At 44.4% G+C, this 19,154-nt stretch overlaps 1 protein-coding gene across 1 annotated transcript in view; it reads right to left on the bottom strand.

Moving 5' to 3' along the window:
• The window catches only part of ARHGAP35 (Rho GTPase activating protein 35), a 123,203-nt gene that overhangs the window by 56,012 nt on the left and 48,037 nt on the right, over window positions 1-19,154 (bottom strand). The window contains exon 3 of the mRNA XM_019752602.3: window positions 8,906-9,050. Coding sequence (XP_019608161.3) covers window positions 8,906-9,050 — 145 coding nt within the window. The remainder of the gene's footprint in view (window positions 1-8,905; window positions 9,051-19,154) is intronic.

Consider the following 19,154-nt stretch of genomic DNA (forward strand, 5'->3'; position numbering starts at 1 on the left):
GTTCTGCATTTTCCCACTCAACCAGAGATAAGAGGTCCAGCTTGCCCTGATTCTGCTCCCCACCAAGGAACAGTGCCCCAGAAGGCAAATACAAAAAGAGGGGCAAAAAGGCCCCTCTTGCATTACACAAGCCTGCTAAGTGCAGTCACTGAAATCCCAAGGCAGGCTTGTGCGGCTTAATTCCCTGCCCTCTAGCAAAGGGCTTTGAAAATAGGGAATTTCAGCAGCAACACTGCCCAGATAGGTGCTGCCCAAAGACAGAATTCCGTTCTGTGACCAGGTTTTTTGGGGGATGCCTCCTAAGAGAATAGGGAAGGCAATATAAATGCTGCCACCTTCTCTCCAGCCAGGCTAACCCTACATTTTATTGACACAGATCTTCCCGAGAGTGATGTACCCTGACCCTCTCCCAAGGGCCAGCTTCCCACCACATCTGGTTCTTAGAGCAGCAAAACCGTCTCTTGGGAAATGAGATCACATATGCCAAGTGCCCCATACAATGCCTGGACCACAGCAAGCGCACAATAAATGTGTCAGGAATAGAAAATGGAAGAGTCAACATGACAGAGGCCATCTTTGGCATTATTATTTTAAACAGCTGCCAGGCTTCCTTGACTACAGGGAGCTTTCCATTCCACAGGGACTAACTAAAATTAAGATGCACTAACAAAACTGTGGCCTACAGTTATTTATATGGCATGGTCTGAATATATTATAAGTCGAAGTGGGAAAGAGGCGCTTTCTGCCCAAATGAAAGTGCTCCTCCCTGGGAACAGTCAGTTCCTTTCTTAGCCTCTGCAGCACTTGCTAGAGGTGCTGGGGACTGGTCACCTCTCAGTAAGCAAAGCAATTAAGAAAAGGACTGCTGGATGGGAAATTACTTTTGCCCCTGTCACCCTGCCCCCTCCCACTGCCAAAAGAAAAAGGTTAAAAATCACTGAAAGAAGGAGAGAGGAGGTTTGGTCTCACACATGATACAAAGAAATCATTCCTAGAGATTCTATTTTTAGTTAAATGGCTGACAAGCAAGGCCTGGGCCTGGGGAATACCTGTGGCAGAGCCCAGAGGAGCAGGCACCAGGCATTCAGCTTGCAGGATGAGGAGCGGCACCCCTCAGAAGCTCCCTCAGGGGGTTTCTACACTGGAGGACATGAATATTTCCCCCAACGGTGAAAAGGAAGCCTTAACTCAAAATGGGCCCAGAGACCTGATTCAAAACCTTAGTTTTGTGACCACAGGGAGGTGAAAAGATAGTGTACTTGCACTGAGAAATTATTCTCAGGAGGGTTGGGAGTGGGCTCTAAAGTCTTCACCCTGACTCCAGTGAGGAAAGGAAAAGTCTAGACCGGACTGTGTATCGCTACTTCCTGCCAAGCATCAGAGAGTTTAGGTCAGCTGGGCCAATGTTCTCTCTCACTCAGAGTCACCTGCTAGAGAAGAGGAGCAGTGATTCCATTGCCTCAACCAATTTTCCACACGGATGAAAACTGAAAGAAAAAGCGTTCTGGCCAGAAAGACAAAGTCTGTCTGACCCCCAGCACCTCCCCGCCCTCACCCCCCACACACACCAGTGGTGACCCCAGAGCAGCTGTGGTAGTTACTCGCCCTCTTCCAGCCCTCCCCTGTAACCAGAGCCGAGAGTGAAAATCTAATATCCTATTAGCACAACAAGCGCCAGGGCTGTCCCTGGGCCTGGGCTAAAAGCATCTGCAAATCAATCTGAAAGCTCTTCTACCTATTGGCCATTTCTTGAATGCATTCCAATTTGGGGAAGTATGAAACAAGGGTAAATGAACTGGTCAGAAAGCTGAGGAAAAAAGGCAGGTGCGAACCAGAGCCAATCTTCACGCAGAGGTTCTAAGCTAACCCCAGAATGTGGGAAAGGAGCTGCAATGCGGAGTCCTGGTAATGAGCGCAGGAGCCCGACTTTTCTGGCGACAAGGCAATGGTCCTTCCTTTGTGATCTGTGTTTAGGAGGAGCTGGCAATTTACTCACAAACTATGAGGAGAGGACGCAGCAGTCACAGGATCCTGCCCTGGGCCACCCTGGAACATGAAGGTGCCTGCAAACAAAGCTTCTCTGCCTCCACTCCCAGAGACCCCACTCTGACACGAACTCTTGCCACCTTCTTCTCAGCTCAAAGGTTAGAATGCAATTGGCCTTAAGATGGAATTGAAAAGATAATGTCCAAGGTATATGGTATTAAATAAAACAAACAAAAACAAACTGCAGAACAGTATGTACAAGACCAACCATTACTGCAGGTTACTTCTGGAGACCGGGATGATAGGGCACTTTCACTTTCTATATCTACATAACATCTATCCACATACGATTTATGATTAATTTTTTTTTTTTTTTTTTTTTTTTTACTGCGAGCAAGTATATTACTCTTGTGATTAGAAAACATATTTGTAAGGTGATGCAATGGCTCAAGTTGTCCCAAATCATAATGGTCATGCCACCCCAGTTCCACCATTAGGCTTCGGTTGGTTTGTTTTTGCCATTGTCACTCGCTGTGGCACTGGCTGCGAAGAGGCAAGTGGGTAGTGATGCAGGCCCTGGCACGGAAGGAGAGGGGTGCTGCCTGTCTCCCATCACCACCTAGGGCTGTAAACTCCCAAGCACTGCCCTTCAAAAAAAGTGATGATGCAATGTATTATTTGCCAGGAAAAGAGAAGTGCCAAGCTGTATGAGACAGATACAAAAACAGGGACTCAGTGACTTTTGACTTTGAACTCAGGGCAAGGCTGACAAACAAGCTTCATTTGGAGTATCACCTCCAATCAGCTAGAAGTGACCGCCTGGCCTACCATGTGGGAACTTGAGTCAATGGCAATTTTTATCATGAGTAAGACGGAGAGATGGAACAGGGTGGTCAGGTGGCAGCACAGGCCTTCCCTAAGAAAAGGGCAAGGTCAGTACAAGTCAGGCAGAACTGGGAAAAAACCCTAATCCATAATTCATTCAATCGTTCAACGAAATGCTATAGAGCCCCCATGCCCAATTCACAGGTGGGCTCTGTCCAGGGAGGCCCTCTGCTCAGACAGGACACACAGGATGAGGTGGCCATGGGTGGTGTCAGAAGGGGCTGAGGACAGTGGAGAAGGGCAGACAGGACATGACACAAGGGGACATTCTACAAGACAACTGTCTAGACTTTTCAAAGAAGGTCATCATTAAAAAAAAAAAAGCCAAGAGCACTGTTCTGGACTAAAAGAGACAGAGAGGCGAATAGCCAAATGCACTATGAATACCGATCGGACGCTAAAACAAAAAATTCAGCTGTAAGAGACAGTTTTAAGTCAACTGAGTAAATTTAAACATAGACTATATATGAAATACTACTGAGTGAATGCTAATATTCTCAAAAGTGATAATGCTATTGCAGTTATGGAGGAGAAAGTCCAAGCTTAGGGACATACGCTGAAATTTTTAGGAGTGAAGTGACATGGTGTAGCAGCTGACTTTCAAATGGTTCAACAACTATAAAAATCAGGGGGAGAAAGGGCAAAAGTGGCAGAATGTCAACCACTGGTGGACACTGGATGATCAATGTATTACCCTTTCAACTTTTCAATGGGCTTCATTATTTGCAAATTTAAACGTGGGGGAGGAAAGAACAAAAGCCATGGATATTTATGTTTCGTGGTCAAGTTGGACCCGCAATAGGAAGACCAAGGCAGTGTGGGTGAAGCTCCCAGCGGCGACTAGCGGATGCCTAGCGGGCACTGAGTGCTCCCCGGAGTCTCACCCAGTCCCCCGGCACCCTCGCAGGGGCCCTGCGAGGCAGGTCCTGTCACCACCCTTAGCTTACAAATGAACAAAGATTCGAACCCGGGTCTAACCAGACCGAAAGCTCTCCGTCACTATTCGAAAACACCTTTCTAGCTAATCTGCTTTTTTATTTTATGGACATCCAGAAGAAATCTACAGGGGCCCAACAACAGAGGAATAGTTAAATAATCTGTGACACAGCCATGTAATGGAACAAGATGCAGCAATTAAAATTAGTATTTTCAGCCCGGTGGCTCAGGTGGCTGGAGAGCCGTGCTCCTAACACAGAAGGTCGCCGGTTCGATTCCCACATGGGCCAGTGAGCTGCACCCTTTACAGCTAAGATTGTGAATAATGACTCTCCCTGGAGCTTGGATGCAGTGAGCAGCTGGAGGTCGGCGTGGGCTGCCGCGTGCTGCGATGAGCAGCCAGCAGCCAGCGTGAGCGGCCGGCAGCCGGCGAGAGCTGCCATGACCTGCTGAGAATGGCTGTCCTATGACCAGCGACCGACTGCCTCAGCCGGGGGGAGCACAAAGCTCATAACAACAGCTTGGGCCAGGGAGCTGTGTCCTACACAACTAGACTGAGAAACAACGGCTTGAATCGGAGTGGGGGGGGGGAGGAGGGAGGTGGAAGAAAGGGTGAAAGAACTGATATTTTTCAAAGAGTATCAGATGAAGGGATCATGCTCACTAAACGATGTCTGGTTTAAAAAACACTGGTTCTCAAAAAATGGTCCTCCAACCTCATCCTTAGTTACTGAATTCTTTTTCTGCAGGAAAACAGGAGTAAATTGGTGAACTCAGGGCTTTTTTGCCTCATTTAAGTGAGTTATGCTCAAAAAATTTTTTAGGCCAATCACACCACTTATTCTGAATTATGTAAAAGTAAAAATCTATACACGTATGCAGAGAAATAAGACTATGCGGAAATATATCAAACCACTAACAATTGTTTTCGCTAAGTAGAAGATCAATGAATCTTTAAATTCTTTTTCAGATTTTGCCTTTTGTTGAATTTCTACAATGAACATGCTTTGATTTTCTGAAGAGGAAAAAAAGTTCTTTTAGGAAACAGAATACACAATGACAACTCCTCAACACACACTAATACCAGGTTTAAATTTTTTCCCAAAATTCTATAAAAGTATAGACCAATGCCAGTGAAGGGAAATATGGAACCAAATTTTAAAAGGACAAAGAAAGAAAGAAGAAAACAATAAAGTTAAACAACTCCATGTTGAAAACCACTCTTTCACTCATGTATACTGGGTACCAGGCTCTGGTGAGACAGGAGAACAGAGAATCTTGTTCTCAGGAAGTTGAAATGTGCCTGAGAAGAACTACCAGGGAAGTGACATTCGAAGTGCTCCTGGGATGGGGGAGTCTTGAAAAACGAAGAGCAGTTCCAGAGGCAGGAGGAATGGGAGATACACTGCAAACCACAGCAAGGGCATACGCGAAGCAGAGAAATACAAAGAAATTCTGCTCTAATATATTGGCTGTATTCTTGTAAAACAATTTTAAAGTGAATGCCTGCCATAGTACACAACAGAAACAAGGGGGTGGGGGAGAAAAGGAAGAATGAGGGCAAGGGGGAGAGGAGGGCAGGCAGACAACCGCAGCAGCAGCACGACCGAAGCGCGTCTTGTAGAGAGGAAGCAAGAAGAGGCTTTTAGGAGAGGACTGTCATATAATCAGGAGGGACTGAGAAGGAGGGTGATGGTGGGGCAGCAGAAATGAAGCGGAGGGGACAGAGCCAAGACAGGACAAAGGACAAACGACAGACTTGGGAATTGACCAGATGAGTCAGAGATGACCCTGAAGCTCCAAGCTTTTCGGTGACAAGGAGGACAGCAGTGCGACCTGAAAGGGCTCTGAGAGAAGCAGCAGCCTGACAGTGGCTGGGGGTGGGCTAGGGGCAGGGCTGAAGAAGTCTTCATACCTGAAAGGATTCACAAGTGGAAGAGCAAGGAGAGGTGTAATTTTGTCACAGGGATAAAAACAAGCTCCTCACAGTCTAAGAGTGAGAGAAGCAAGGCGGGTAGGGTAGGTCAGGCCCACTGATGACTCAGCTCCAGGGCACACGGGTAATGGTCAGGCCCCGGTGCTACCACAGGGGAGCTGCGAGAGGAGGCCACTCACAAAAGGCTTCCCCAAGAAGGGGCAGCTCTCCCACACAGGAGAATCCCAACTAACAAATAAATGCAGAAGGAATTAGAGTGAGAAAAGCTGTGGTGATCACTGTCTCAGGCAAGAATCATCAATGGATGCAAAAGCTAGTGGGTGAGAATATTAGGAGAAACCAGATACTCAGTTTCAAAGCTTCTCCCTACAAAATATTTATCATTACAAAGGGGCCAAGGGTAGCTTTACAGCGGAGAAGCTTGGCAGACACCAGCCCCTTAATCAAGTGATCAAAGGACATCGCCAGTGAGGGACAAAGAGACATCATTTGCCACCTGCTGTGATGCATGGAGAAGGACACAGCATCACTCTGCTGTTTCTGCCAAGAATGCTAACCTGAATCTAATCATGAGGAAACATCAAGAAAATCCAAGTTGAGGAACATCCTACAAAATAACTGATACTCTTTAAAACCTTTGAGGCCATGCAAAAACAGACTGAGTGGTTCTAGATTAAGAATAGATCTGACAATTTAACGTAATATGTGGCGGTACATTTATACAAGGGAGTACTACGCAGCCATAAAGAAGAGTGAAATCTTACCATTTGCAACAACATGGATGGACCTAGAAAACATGCTTAGTGAAATAAATCAGACAGAGAAAGACAAATACCATACGATCTCACTTATATGTGGAATCTAAAGAAAAGAATAAATGAATGAACTAATCAGAAACAGTCTCAGAGACATAGAGGAAAAACTAAGGGTTGCTAGATGGGAGTGGGTGTGTGGCTAAGGGGGAAGGTGAGGGGATTAGAAAGCACAATCGGTAACCACAAGATTGCCACGGGGATATGAAAGTCAATTTGGGGAATGTAATCAATAATACTGTGAAGATTTTGTAGGGTGTCTGATGGATACTTGTCCCATTAGGGAGACCACCTCAGGGATGATGTAGATGCCTGATTACTGCACTGTACACCTGAAGCTGAAGAATAATGTCAACTATAATTATATATATATGTATATATGTATGTACACACACATACACACATATATGTATATGTATATATGCACATATATATGTATGTATATGTATATGTGTGTATATATATGTATATATATATATACAAGTGGAGTACAGCATTAGGAATAGCCAGTGGAAATGGCTGTATGCGATATCAGAGGGGTAGTAGATGGGGGGGTTATCACTCTGTGAGGGATATAAATGATAAATGTCTATTACATTGTTTTGTATACCTGAAACTAATAAAAAAATAAAAATAAAATAATAAATAAATAAATAAATAAATACATAAATGTAATATGTAGTCTGGGATTAGTTCTGGACACCCCCCCAAAAAAAATTTCTTTTGCTATAAAGGACATTAATGGTACAACTAATGAAATGAAAATGTCTATAGATTAGATTGGCTAGTAATGGGTCAATGCTAATATTCTAATTTTGAAAATTGCATGGTGGTTATGTTAAGAGAATGTTTTGAGGAAAAAATCATTGAAGTATTTAGACGTAAAGGTGTATCATATTTGCAACTTTCAAAAGTTACAGATAAAAGATACATTTATAGAGAGAAAGAATGATAGGAGGATGTGGTAAAATGTTAACCTGGGGATTTTTGTAACTTTCAATTTGTTACAAATTATACTTTTTGTAACTTCTCTATAAATCCGAAACCAATTCAACATCAAAAAATTGAGGGGGAAAATCCCCCCCACCAATGTCACAAATTACCTCTTCTTGCTGGGTCAATAAGAAGGAATTTGCTTTGTGTAGTTTTCCTCCCAGCCCAAGGGAGAGCTGTCAGGAAAAAACTGATACAACACCAATGTCCAAAAGATGGACACTCAGAAAAGGCTTTGGGAACAGAATGAACTAAACAAAGCTGCAGATCTGCTATGATTACGCAAAGTGCTTGCTGTAATTCAAGCCTGGTGTGCTGCAGAGAAAACCCTGGAAATAATGACAGTCTTTAGTGGGCTTCAACTTGAAACCTAGTTTCCCTGAGTCCCCACATCCTCAGGAAATATTAACACCAGTCGCTCAGCTGAGCATGACACTGCTGAAGTTGTCAGTACATCCTGGCGGGCTGGCCAAACCGCACCATACTTACACTACAGACACGGGAATCGGGAAGAACACAGAGGGAGGCTATAATCCCCACCTGGTTTCAAATCAGCTTAAGCCTACATTCTTGAGCTCAACTGTTAATGTTCAAGAATCCAGGTAACACAGTGTCCCCCAATCGTGGTCTCCTTGAAGCTCATCAGCTTTGAAAGCATCCAGGAGATCAAGGGAGAGTGAAACTGGAAGCTCCAGGGGTTTCGAAAGAGGCCAAAGACAACGTTATGGGAGCTCTGAATGAAGGAAATGTTTTAACACAGATAAAATCTTGTCACTTCGAGAACAATGCGGAAACTTTCAAGATAGCTGGCCTCTGAGATAACATCAAGTTGTCAGTGGAGTTGAAATACAGCTGTTTGACCAGAAGAAGATAGATGTTCAAGCATCCTGGCTGGTTTTTTACCTCAGGAAAAAAAGTCTATCAACACATGAATCTCAGGCACCTGTCAGTGGCCAAGGGCTATAATAGTCACAACCAGTCATTTGTTTTATTAAACCACAATGTTTACCATTTGTGTCCAGTCTAGTGCTGAGGACACAGTGATAAATAAAACCCTTTCCCTGCCCTCAGGAAGCTGACACAGAGAGACAGGCGACTGGGGGTGGGGGGCACAGAGAGGTGCCTAGAACAGCCCCGACTGCAGCCCTGAAAGCAGGATGCTCTGAGAGTGCTAACAGGCCCTGCACAACTGCATGGAGATGGAGGGAGGATGACAGCTGTCGGCACTGCTCAGCTCCTTCTCAGAAAGCATCCCCCACTACAAGAGCTCATTCCAGAAGCTCCAGATGGCTTGGCCCTCTAGAAAGCATCCTGCAGACGGTGAAAGCTGTAATTGGCTCCGAGGTAACACACTTACCTGTGGCTTCAATGTACTCAATACATCTCTCAATAAAAACAGGGATTGGCTTCTCTGGAGTCACGACGGTTGTTAAGGGGACCCCAAAATAGTTACTCTCCCAGGTTGCCTTCGTGATGGATGGCCGGGGCTTGGGCTTTGGTTTCTGTCCAGGAAAGAGAAAAGAAAGTACAAAAACAAAGTGAGTCTCTCTACATGCACTAAAACATCAGGAAGGCTTCCAGAGGGGAGCTCACAGTGGTGTGGAAACTGCTGGAAAAATTCCAAGCAGGATAAAGAGATCCACTTATTCATCTCACTAATTTTGTATTTTCCAGCCTCCAAATATCACACAAGATGCCGGCAATCTGCCACATGGTCACCCCTTGAGCGAGAGACGGCATTACCAGAACAAAGGTGTTTATAAGAGGCAGGCCATGTTTATTTAAAAACAATGAGATGACTATTTACACCCTATATTGGGTGCACTGGAATAAACAGGAAGTTTTCCAAATATCCCATATGGATAATAGATGTTATACAAAGATGGCTCAACTCTTAAAAGGATAAAAGATGAAATTGGAAACTAATAATTTCCTCTTTCCAGAACAGAGATAGGCATGGATTCTGCTAGGGCTGAAAGCCCCAAGTGAGAATTCCCTTTGGTACATTAGCCGGGGGTTAATGGCTTCCGCATCAGGAAAGGGTAAAACTAACTAATCAGAAGTGACAAATAAGATAATTCTCTGTCTTTCTTCTCCTAGCGGTCACCTTCCTCATGCAGCGGGAGTAGCAGCAGCAGAAACTACCTGAGAGCTTACTATGTACCAACCAGGTCCCAAATATTCTTTCTTTTAAACCTTATGACATTCCATTTTACCAAGGAAAAATGCCACATGCCTAAGTGACACAACTAGTAAGCGACAGTACTGGGATTCAAACCCAGAAGTTCTGCCTCCAAAGACCCTGGTATTTTATGTCAGTGGGTCTTCATGACCGTTAGAAGTTACCCAGATGGAACTGCACCCTGAGTCATTTATTCAATCATCCAGTTACTCAGTCAGCTGCTCCCAAGAACTTTCAGAAGCAGGCAGTGAACGGTAGTGGTTAAGAGCACAGGTCTTGCAGACAGAGAGAACTGACTTGGGCAAGTAACTGAGTTTTTCTAGGAGTCAGCTTCTTCATCTGCAAAATGGGGTTCTTGCCACCTCCACCCACAGATCTGCTGTGAATCTAGGATGAAATAATGCATATAGAGACCTTAAGCAAGTGTCTGATACATAGTAAGTATGCAATTGATGGAGGCTAAATTTTCTAGCTAACTTAGGATGTTAGATAACACCTCATTGTCTTGTTCTAGTACTGAGAAGGGGGAGAAAGCATAACATTCAAATTTATTGTCTAGTTACAAGAACTATGGTTAGAAGGCTTCCCGGTGATTAGAAATAACTCCCTTGCAGTGTCTCTTAAAGTCCCGTTTTTTATTCCTTAACGCCAGTTGATTCGGAATCCTCATTTTATTGAAGAACGGTGCTGTTGTACTAGTTTTTTGACAGGCAAATCCTGCAGGATTGGGTTTGGTAAAAAGAATGTCACTGAAACCCAGATGGTCTTCTTCACATATGCAGATTCTATAGCTAATAGTTTAAAGGGTATGGACAGAGCACTGTTTGACTCCCTAGTATCCGGTTGCAACCCTGTGTAAAGATAGAAGCACTCAGCCTCTTTCCTTTGTAAGTGCTCACATTATTGGCGATTTCACCCTCACGACCACCTTGTAGCACGGCGCCATCCCTGAGATGCTAAGTCACTTGACCAAAGTCATAGAATTTGTCTGTCAGGGCTCAAACCCAGGTCTGTTAGATTTCAAAGCTTCAATTCTTTGTAACTTCATAGAAGATGTTAGGGAGAGAGTCCAGATTGGTTAAGTTATTTCATATAAAGATACATCATAAATCACTAATTTGTTTTTCTTTACTGCTTTATAAAAAGTCTGAAGTCAGAGCCTGTTTGCCTCAGGCAGTGAGTCATCAGGGGAGAAGCAGCAGCCACTCCTGCCACCTGAGAAGCTGTCACTGGTCTTGTGAGCCAGGGCCAGGGCCAGGCTTTGAGGAGTGCGTGGCTCGTCTCTGGGACCCCAGGACCCTTTCCCAGTGCGCTGCGGTCCTCCACACTGAATCCGTTAGCAGCTGGCAGGCTGTCTGAAGACTGGACTGTCTTTGCCTCTGGGTTGTCATTTCAGGTAATGCCAGCCAACAGCCCAGAAACGGGCTTGCTTCTCCTTTCGTATACATTTTATTCTCAGCTGTTCTTTTTTCGCCAGTTGTTTTCACAGGAAGTTCTCAAAGAATCTCAGACTAAACAGGAAGTGATTTGTTTCCATATGAAGGGTACCAAAAGGAATGATGGGCAGGATAGGAAAGGGAATGGTTGACCCCGATCTAGAAGCTGGTTGTCCACTTTAGTGGAATTTATGCAGAAATCCCTAAATACTTTTAAATTCATAGCTGTACACATTGGTAAGTACATCCGCCCTTCTAAATGGGTCTTATTAACTTGGAAATGAAACCGAATTGCTGGAGATGCACCTGAGTCCATTTACCTTGATCCGATATGGTTACCCTCCTCTTTAGTAGATATTTTAACAAAGACCACAATTTCAATTGTATTTCTGTGGCTTTAGGAAATTTACTATTTGTTTAGAGTATTTTTTCCTCATGTGAGCTTCAAAATCAAGGGACTGAATACTTTTGGAGCAAATATCTCAATAACGTTTATGAGCACGAGCTTTGGAGGAAGGGAAGACTGGGGCACTACAACAGCTATTTCAAATAGCTACGGGACTCTCCCATGGAAAGAGATTATTTTGTATGATTCCAAAGAGTCAAGGTGGGAGAGATAAGAGTAAAAAACGGAGAGGCATGTATAAAGAGAAACTGAAAACACAAAACCACCCCAGCTGTTTACAGCGGAAGGGACTGCTCTTGTAAGTACTTGAAGCAGAGGCTGCAACCTACCTGCCAGACTCGCTGTCAAGAAGATTCTGCCATCAGATGGAAGACTTAAATTAGACAACTGCTCACAGTTGTCTTACTTTGAGGAGCCCAAGATCTAGTTCAGCACTTCAACTTACAAATGTGGAAATGGAGAGTACGGTTTAGCAATCGTGTTAACTCCCCTGGCTGAGTGACATGAATTCTCTCTCCCTCCCTCCCTCTCATCCTCTCCGTCCCTCTCTCTCATTTAAACAAACTCTGGTTTACAAAATGTCAAAATACCTCCTTGAGATAACTGAAGGCTCTGTGGGGTGTCATAAATTCGGTAAGAGCTCCTGCACAAAGGATTGTAAACTTCCTTAGTAAGGGAGCAGACTTGGTGCTGTGTGCCAAGAGCTGGCCAGACTGCTGACAGAACCAGCACCCGAAGGGCGACTGGGCACACGTCAGATGGAAATGCCATCCTCCTGAGTTGCCTGCCACATACATGTCTCTGTCCACAGTCAGACGTGTGTCACTCATTATGGAGTCACTGGAGCCCTCTCAGCAGCAGGTCCTTGGAGAGGAGAAAGTGACACCATCCCAACATCCACCTTCTTGGGGTGACACTCACTTACGCAGGCTGAATTGAAAAAAGCACCTAGCCAGAGGAAACCAAGCCCTGAGAACATTCTACACATCTGTGCCTCTAAGTTAAAAGTCTGAGTCAAAACCGGAAGATAATAGTGACTAATTAGGGGTGGTCCTGTGCAGGACACTGCTCAGTGCTCTGCACAATTAGCGAAATCTCACATCCAGCCTTCAAGGTAGGGTTATTCGTCTTAATAATCTGACAGATGAGAAAACAGAGGCTCCGACAGATTCACACCCGGCACTGAGAGTGCCAGGATCCAGAGGCCAGTGATGGATGAACATCAAAGCCCCATGGTCCTTTCCCCTCCGTGAACTATCTCCGATGAAATGCCACTGATATAAACTAAGGAATGGGTCAGCTTGAATCATCTTCACCTTGTTCTTTTGGATAAGTATTTTCTGAATGGACAACATAGTCCATTGCTCTTTACTTCGCAGTTTCCTTAAGAACATGCCTGATGCTTAGTATGGATACTAACCAGGTGGCAAAGGAAACAGAAACAAACCACTCGCTCAGTCTATGGCAATGCTGCACTGCGGAGAAACGGAGATTGCAATTTGCCTCTGGCGTCTAAGATTTTCGGAAATGAGAAAGAGCATTCAGGGGAAACTCCCAACTCTGGCAGAGTGGGAAGACGTCAATCTCCTGCCTGCAGGATGGTAAGCCCACTCCAAAGCCCCTCCACGTCCACGGGAGCAAGAAGAATATTAGAATGACCCCCAAGGAATAAGAAACAGGCTAGAAAAGGGCTCCTCCAATCAGCCTCTACGATGACGGGGTTCCTGAGCCTGATGTGCAGTAAGCATTCAATAAATTTCCTGAACAAAACCCGTTTCCAATAATGCACAGGACCAATGTTTCTTGCTATTTTTTCAAGTTTGGCTGAGAGGAGGTCTCTGTGCATACAGAGGCTTTTTTGCTTGTCCGAACACTGCTGCTCTCACTAGGACGTGAGAAGGTGAGGCTCTGAAGGTCTTGTTCATGCTGACAGTACTACGTCACAGATAATCAATTCCCATATGACTCTGCGGCACCAAACGGAGATAGCCACTTTGTACATATATGGCCATTCTCCTACTGGGCTAAGTTCCTAGAGGGCAAGAATCTTGGCATTTTTCTTTTTTAAGGAATTATACCCAAGGTCACATAGCAAACTAGCAGCAGAGCTAATAGCTGGACCAAAGTCATCTCTCGCCCTCAATGATCCACCATATTTCCCCGAAAATAAGACCCAGCCGGGCCATCAGCTCTAATGAGTCTTTTGGAGCAAAATTTAATATAAGACCTGGTAGTATATTAGACCCAGTATTATATTATATATTATATTATATTATATCATATCATATCCAGTCTTGTATTACATAAGACCCAGTCTTACATTAAAATAAGACCAGGTCTTGTATTAATTTTTGCTCCAAAAGACGCATTACAGCTGATGGTCTGGTTAGGTCTTATTTTCAGGGGAACACGGTAATTGGTAAGAGAAGACATAGATCCACAATAAGCAAAGCTCATGTAGGTATCAGATGAGCAAGTACCAACTGAGCCACAAAGAAGAGTCTCCCATGGCACCAATAGAGAGGTCAGCCACCCTTCTTGGATTAAAAAACAACAACTCTGTCTTCTGTGGGAACAGTGGGTAGAGTTATGCAGTGATCTTAAACTGTCAACTTCAAATATTCTTTCCTGGTCTCCATAAATATGCTTATACGTGTCAAATTACTTATCCAGATTTTAGGGTCAGAAAATACAGTTACTAGAGGTATACCACCTAGCACAGCTTTTTAAATGCTTGGTAGCATATTTAAATAAAGGAAATAAAAACCAGAATCCAGGCTGTTGGATCCTCCATTCTGGTTTTCAAGGAGAACTGCTACATAGAGAATGTAGTCTGAACAGTGACCATGCCCTCTGAATGGGGACAACTCTCCCTCTCGAGAGGGAAACGGACAAAGCAAAGCCCTCGAGGGTCACATGCATGGCTTACTAAGTTGTGTGGTGGCACACCCTGGACTAACTGAAAGTGGCAGGATAGAAAAACCGAAAGATTCAATAAACTACATCACTATGTAGTTTTGGTTTCCCCAAAAGCACTTTTCGCATTCTACATTCAACATTACGGCTTTCTCATTGGCAAGGATTCTCTCACATGTCCAACAAAGCTGGAAAAAGACCTTTGCAATTAAGTTACTCGCTCGTGCGCCAGTTGCATTCTTGGTTAACTGGTGCTCCCCCTTCTGGCCCTGAAAAAGTCAAAGCCCAAGTTGAAGAGAAAATCTGAGGGTGTATTCATTCAAAGTGCATTGCAAAAGCGCAAATGCTTGGGCTTGTCTCCTTTAAGCTGCCAGTTAGGACTGTGACCTGGTCACTCACCATCTCGGGAGGGAACAGGAAGTAAGTGCGAAGTCTCAGCCTTCTCAGCGTCCCTAATCCTCTCGCATGAAGGGAAAAAAGAGGCAGGTCGTCCCCTTAGGGGCCCCAAATAAATTGAGACCATAGCCTTTTGCTCTATAAAGCATGACATCAGGCAAATCTGGGTCAATCCCTGTTGCTGCCTTTGACTAAACGGCCAATGCCACAGGAGGCAAAGTAGAGAGGGGCTCCACTAGTTCCAGAAAATTTTTACAAACATCCTGCCTGACTCAACACTCACTGAACAGGGACTTCCCAGAACTATAGGTCAGTTTTCACCCGCTTGCCTCCTCTCCAACACGGGAGAAAACACACTCAGAAGTCCTTTCTCTATAGAAGTCGAGGTAATTCCTGACTCGAAATAATCTGAATCCTTACAAAGATATTTCAGTATCACTAAGTGATGGAGGAGAGTAAGTTGGCTCCATGAAGATCAGTAATTCTCTGTTCTTTGACAAATAAATTTGAGTTGCCTATTGTAATACTTTTTTTTTTTTTTAAAGAACAGGTGTGCTGTCAACTAAGGCAGATAAAGATAGTCTTGTTTTTGTCACCAAAACACACTACACCAGTTCTTTGGGCTTAAAATAAACTGAGAAACGAATGACACCAGTTCGAAACAATTTCTCATAGTTCCAGTTGCTATTTCAGTGTCTCCATGCCTTTTTTGTCCTCTATTCGACTAGACTCTGAAGCTAGAAACAGCACCATGCTGTTCTTAGGGGGCAGTGTGGAAAATGGATTTTTTCAGATAATCAAAGTCCTTTGTCTGAAATGAACTAATTGACTGAACTGATTCAGTGGTCCAAATGTGTGCCTGGCTACTGAATATTACTGTCTTTCTTAGAGACTGGATTCTAAAAACCCACCGGAAGTGGAAGTCAGAGGACCGGGGTTCAAAAACATGTTCCTCCACTTGGTACCTACACTGACTTGGGCAGGGTGTTTCATCTCTCTGAGCCTGTTTCCTCATCTCTAAAACGGAAATTGAAAAAAAAAAAAAAATCACTTCATTAAGACTGAGAGGAGAAACACATGAAAACCTGGTGTAAAAATGCCTGCTACTGTACCTGGCACACAGTAGGTACTCGAAAAGTAGCACAGTACCAAATCCTCCTCACGGTATCGCAGCCTGGCTTATTCGGCCTGGTTCTCCCTCACTCTCTGCAGTAGCCAACGGTAGGTTTCTCTCAACTCTGTGAATATGCCATGTTTTTTCTGCCCCAAGTTCCATACCGTTTTCTCAAGTGCTCTCCCCATGAAGCCTCCATCTTCACTGTCTGCCTGCCTCACCGTCTACGTTCCAGCTTTATATATCATTTCTTTGGGGAGAGTCCCGAATACCCTAGCTGAGATAAAACTCCTTGCTCTACAATTCCACAGTGCCCTGTACCTCCCCTCTGGTAACATTCAAAACGCATGTAAATACACGATGAAAATCTATGTTCCCTGTGACTGAGCTAGATGAACCCAAGTGCTCACTAAACACCCATGCACTGAATTGTTTCCTTCCTAAAAGAATGAATGTGCCTTGGAGCAAAACAGTTCTTTTAAAAGATAAAATTCAAGAATCAGAAAATCCAAGGTCAAGTCAGTGCCCCCACGCCCTTTTTAAGACCCAAGTATTTATTTGACCTCACAGCTCAGTGAGTAGGACTAGCCTTTTGGAAGCACACACTGAGTCTTTCCAGAGCAGGTTACAAAGAGCTCATATTTCATACCATTCAGCTTGTCTGTCAAAATGCAACATCCCTCCCTGGGGAGCGAGCAGCCCAATTCCCCAGCTGGTTTTTATTCACACTCGAAACTTTAACTCCGTTCTAGCCCTCACAAAATGAGAGCTGTGTCCACACAAAGCCACAACAACCAGCCAATTCACTGAATCCAATGAAATAAGCCAATTCACTGGTGCTGGGGGGACACACAAACTGTCAAACTGGTTACTTGGTGCCTTATAGACCAAACAATGCGTGATTGAATTGGTTTGCTTTTCAATAGGTTGTCTTGTCATGTGGTAGCTACAGTGAGTGAAAGATTTTCTTTATCATCCTGTTTTGTCTTTTTTAAATTTTATATATATATATATATATATATATATATATATATATATATATATACACAAAAATAAGAGCACATCAGATAGAAGGGCAAATCGCCAATAATGGCTTCTCTAATCTGTGGTCAAACTCACTAAATTCAGCAATTCGAGCTTGCCCAAAAGGCACATTTTGTGGAGCAAGGCACCAGGGCCTGTTTCTTGGCTTTAAAATAAGAGCCTGCCCGTCCTGATCTCCTCTTTGCAAACTCATGGCACTGGGAGACAGAGACCATGTGCAACAACAACTCTTTACAGACAAAGCATCTATTCACGGACCCCACTGAAGTGCAATCGTAGATTTTCAATTTCATTCAGCTGAGTGCGGAAGGCTCCCACTATGAGGGTGGGTTGCTAAATGGTTCAGCTGGGAAAAGGACCCAGAATGCGAGTCGGCTCTGCAGTCTGCACTTTCATTAGCAGAAATGAAACTGAGTTCCTCACCCCAAGTCCAATTTTACAGTAAAGAGGTAATCTAGCAAATTAGCCAAGGGTGCTGAGGGATTTCTTTCTCCACATCACATCATGCCCAGAGCATGGCTTTTTTGTTGTTGGGGCGGTTGCTAGGGTAAGCGCTGTGACAGCAGCTATGTAACACATAGGGTTAAAACTTACGCAGAAGGGAGGGCAGCCAGACCAGACCAGTTTTCTCCTTTCCTCAACACAACATGCGTATTTCCACCTTCCAGCCATTCCTTACCTCACTCTTCCAGGTATAGTTAAATAACAAGAACTCACACTTATTCAGCACGCAGTATGCTCAATGTTTTCTGTGCATAATCTCATTCTATTTCCCACAACCATAGGAGGAACGTGCTTCGATATTCTCCCCTTTTGCAAAACGGATGAGAATCACATGCCCAAAGCCCCAGTGAGGAAGCAGAGGAGTTGGGATGTGACTTTAGCCCCCCCTCACTCCCCACTCCCAGAGCCTCAGCTCCCAGTCACCACACTGTACCACTTTAACCACCCCCAACATGGGATTTCCACTCGGCCCCAACACATCCCCCCCACCCCAAACCACCTATTTTCCTTTTCAGAAGCTGCGCGGGTGTTGCTGCCTCAACTGGGCACTTAGGCCTGTGCAAGACGGATCTGTGCCATTTCCCCAGTGGTGTCTGGCAGGCAGGAGGCACTAAGTGTGTTTTCCATTACCTGCTGGCTCCCCCTCACTTCAAATAAATACTTATTGCTTTGTCATGCCAATAAAAATCGAAAGCCAAATCCCCCACGGAGGGGCTGGCTTGGCATTCTCTGGCCCACAGTATCTGGCTTTTCCAGTAAAACAAGTGTCAGTCTGCGTTAATGGCAGCAATTTTAAAATGAGGTTTGTGCCACCAGGAAGAGAATCAAGGCTTTGCTTATCTCTGCATTAAGACGACAAAGCAGCCACACTCATTTCAAAGCACCATTTCCAAGGCAGGAAAAGACAATTTCACCTTTTACTCACTCTTTCCAAAGGACACTCCTAAACTGACTACTGGCACGCTATTGCTCTTGGGCCAGAGGTATCGTTTTTTATTTGCCTTGAAGAGGCGTGGCCCACAGAAATCAGACAGACGGGAAGTTCATCGCTTCTTGCAGGCTGACCCAGCAACCCAGCGTAAGGAAGTTCTAGGTAAGAAATGATCACAACTGGCGCAGACCCAGTACCTCAGGGGCTCACCAAAGCCAGCGTTTTCTGTGGAGCCTACACAGTGTGCTCTTTAAAGCATGGCTTGTTTGGGAATGTGTTTTAAAAGTATTATTTTCAATAAGTATTAAAAATGTAGAAGTCAGAAAAACAGTTATAATTCACAGTGTGCTATTATGCCACCTTCCTAATTCCCAGGTGTGCAAACACCCCCACAATTAGAAGACTGTCAGCATTTAGAGAAGCTGTTCTGCCAACCGCCTTCATTGGGAGTGGAGGAGGAAGAGAAGAAAGTCAAAATATTCAAAACGTTTGGATCCCAGTGTCATTAAACAGGATAAACAGGGGAGCTTGGGAAACACTGGGAGGCAGGTCAGGCTACTTTCTGGCTTCATGCTTTGGATGGGGCTGCCCGCTACCAACCTCTGGAGAGCAAAATACTGAAGGCAGATAGACAAAGGAATCCAAGGGGGAAAACAAACCAAGGGGAAATCAGACAG

The sequence above is a fragment of the Rhinolophus sinicus genome, chromosome 8 (assembly GCF_057876585.1).
Source record: "Rhinolophus sinicus isolate RSI-liver-muscle chromosome 8, RSI-T2T, whole genome shotgun sequence".
NCBI classification, from domain to species: domain Eukaryota; kingdom Metazoa; phylum Chordata; class Mammalia; order Chiroptera; family Rhinolophidae; genus Rhinolophus; species Rhinolophus sinicus.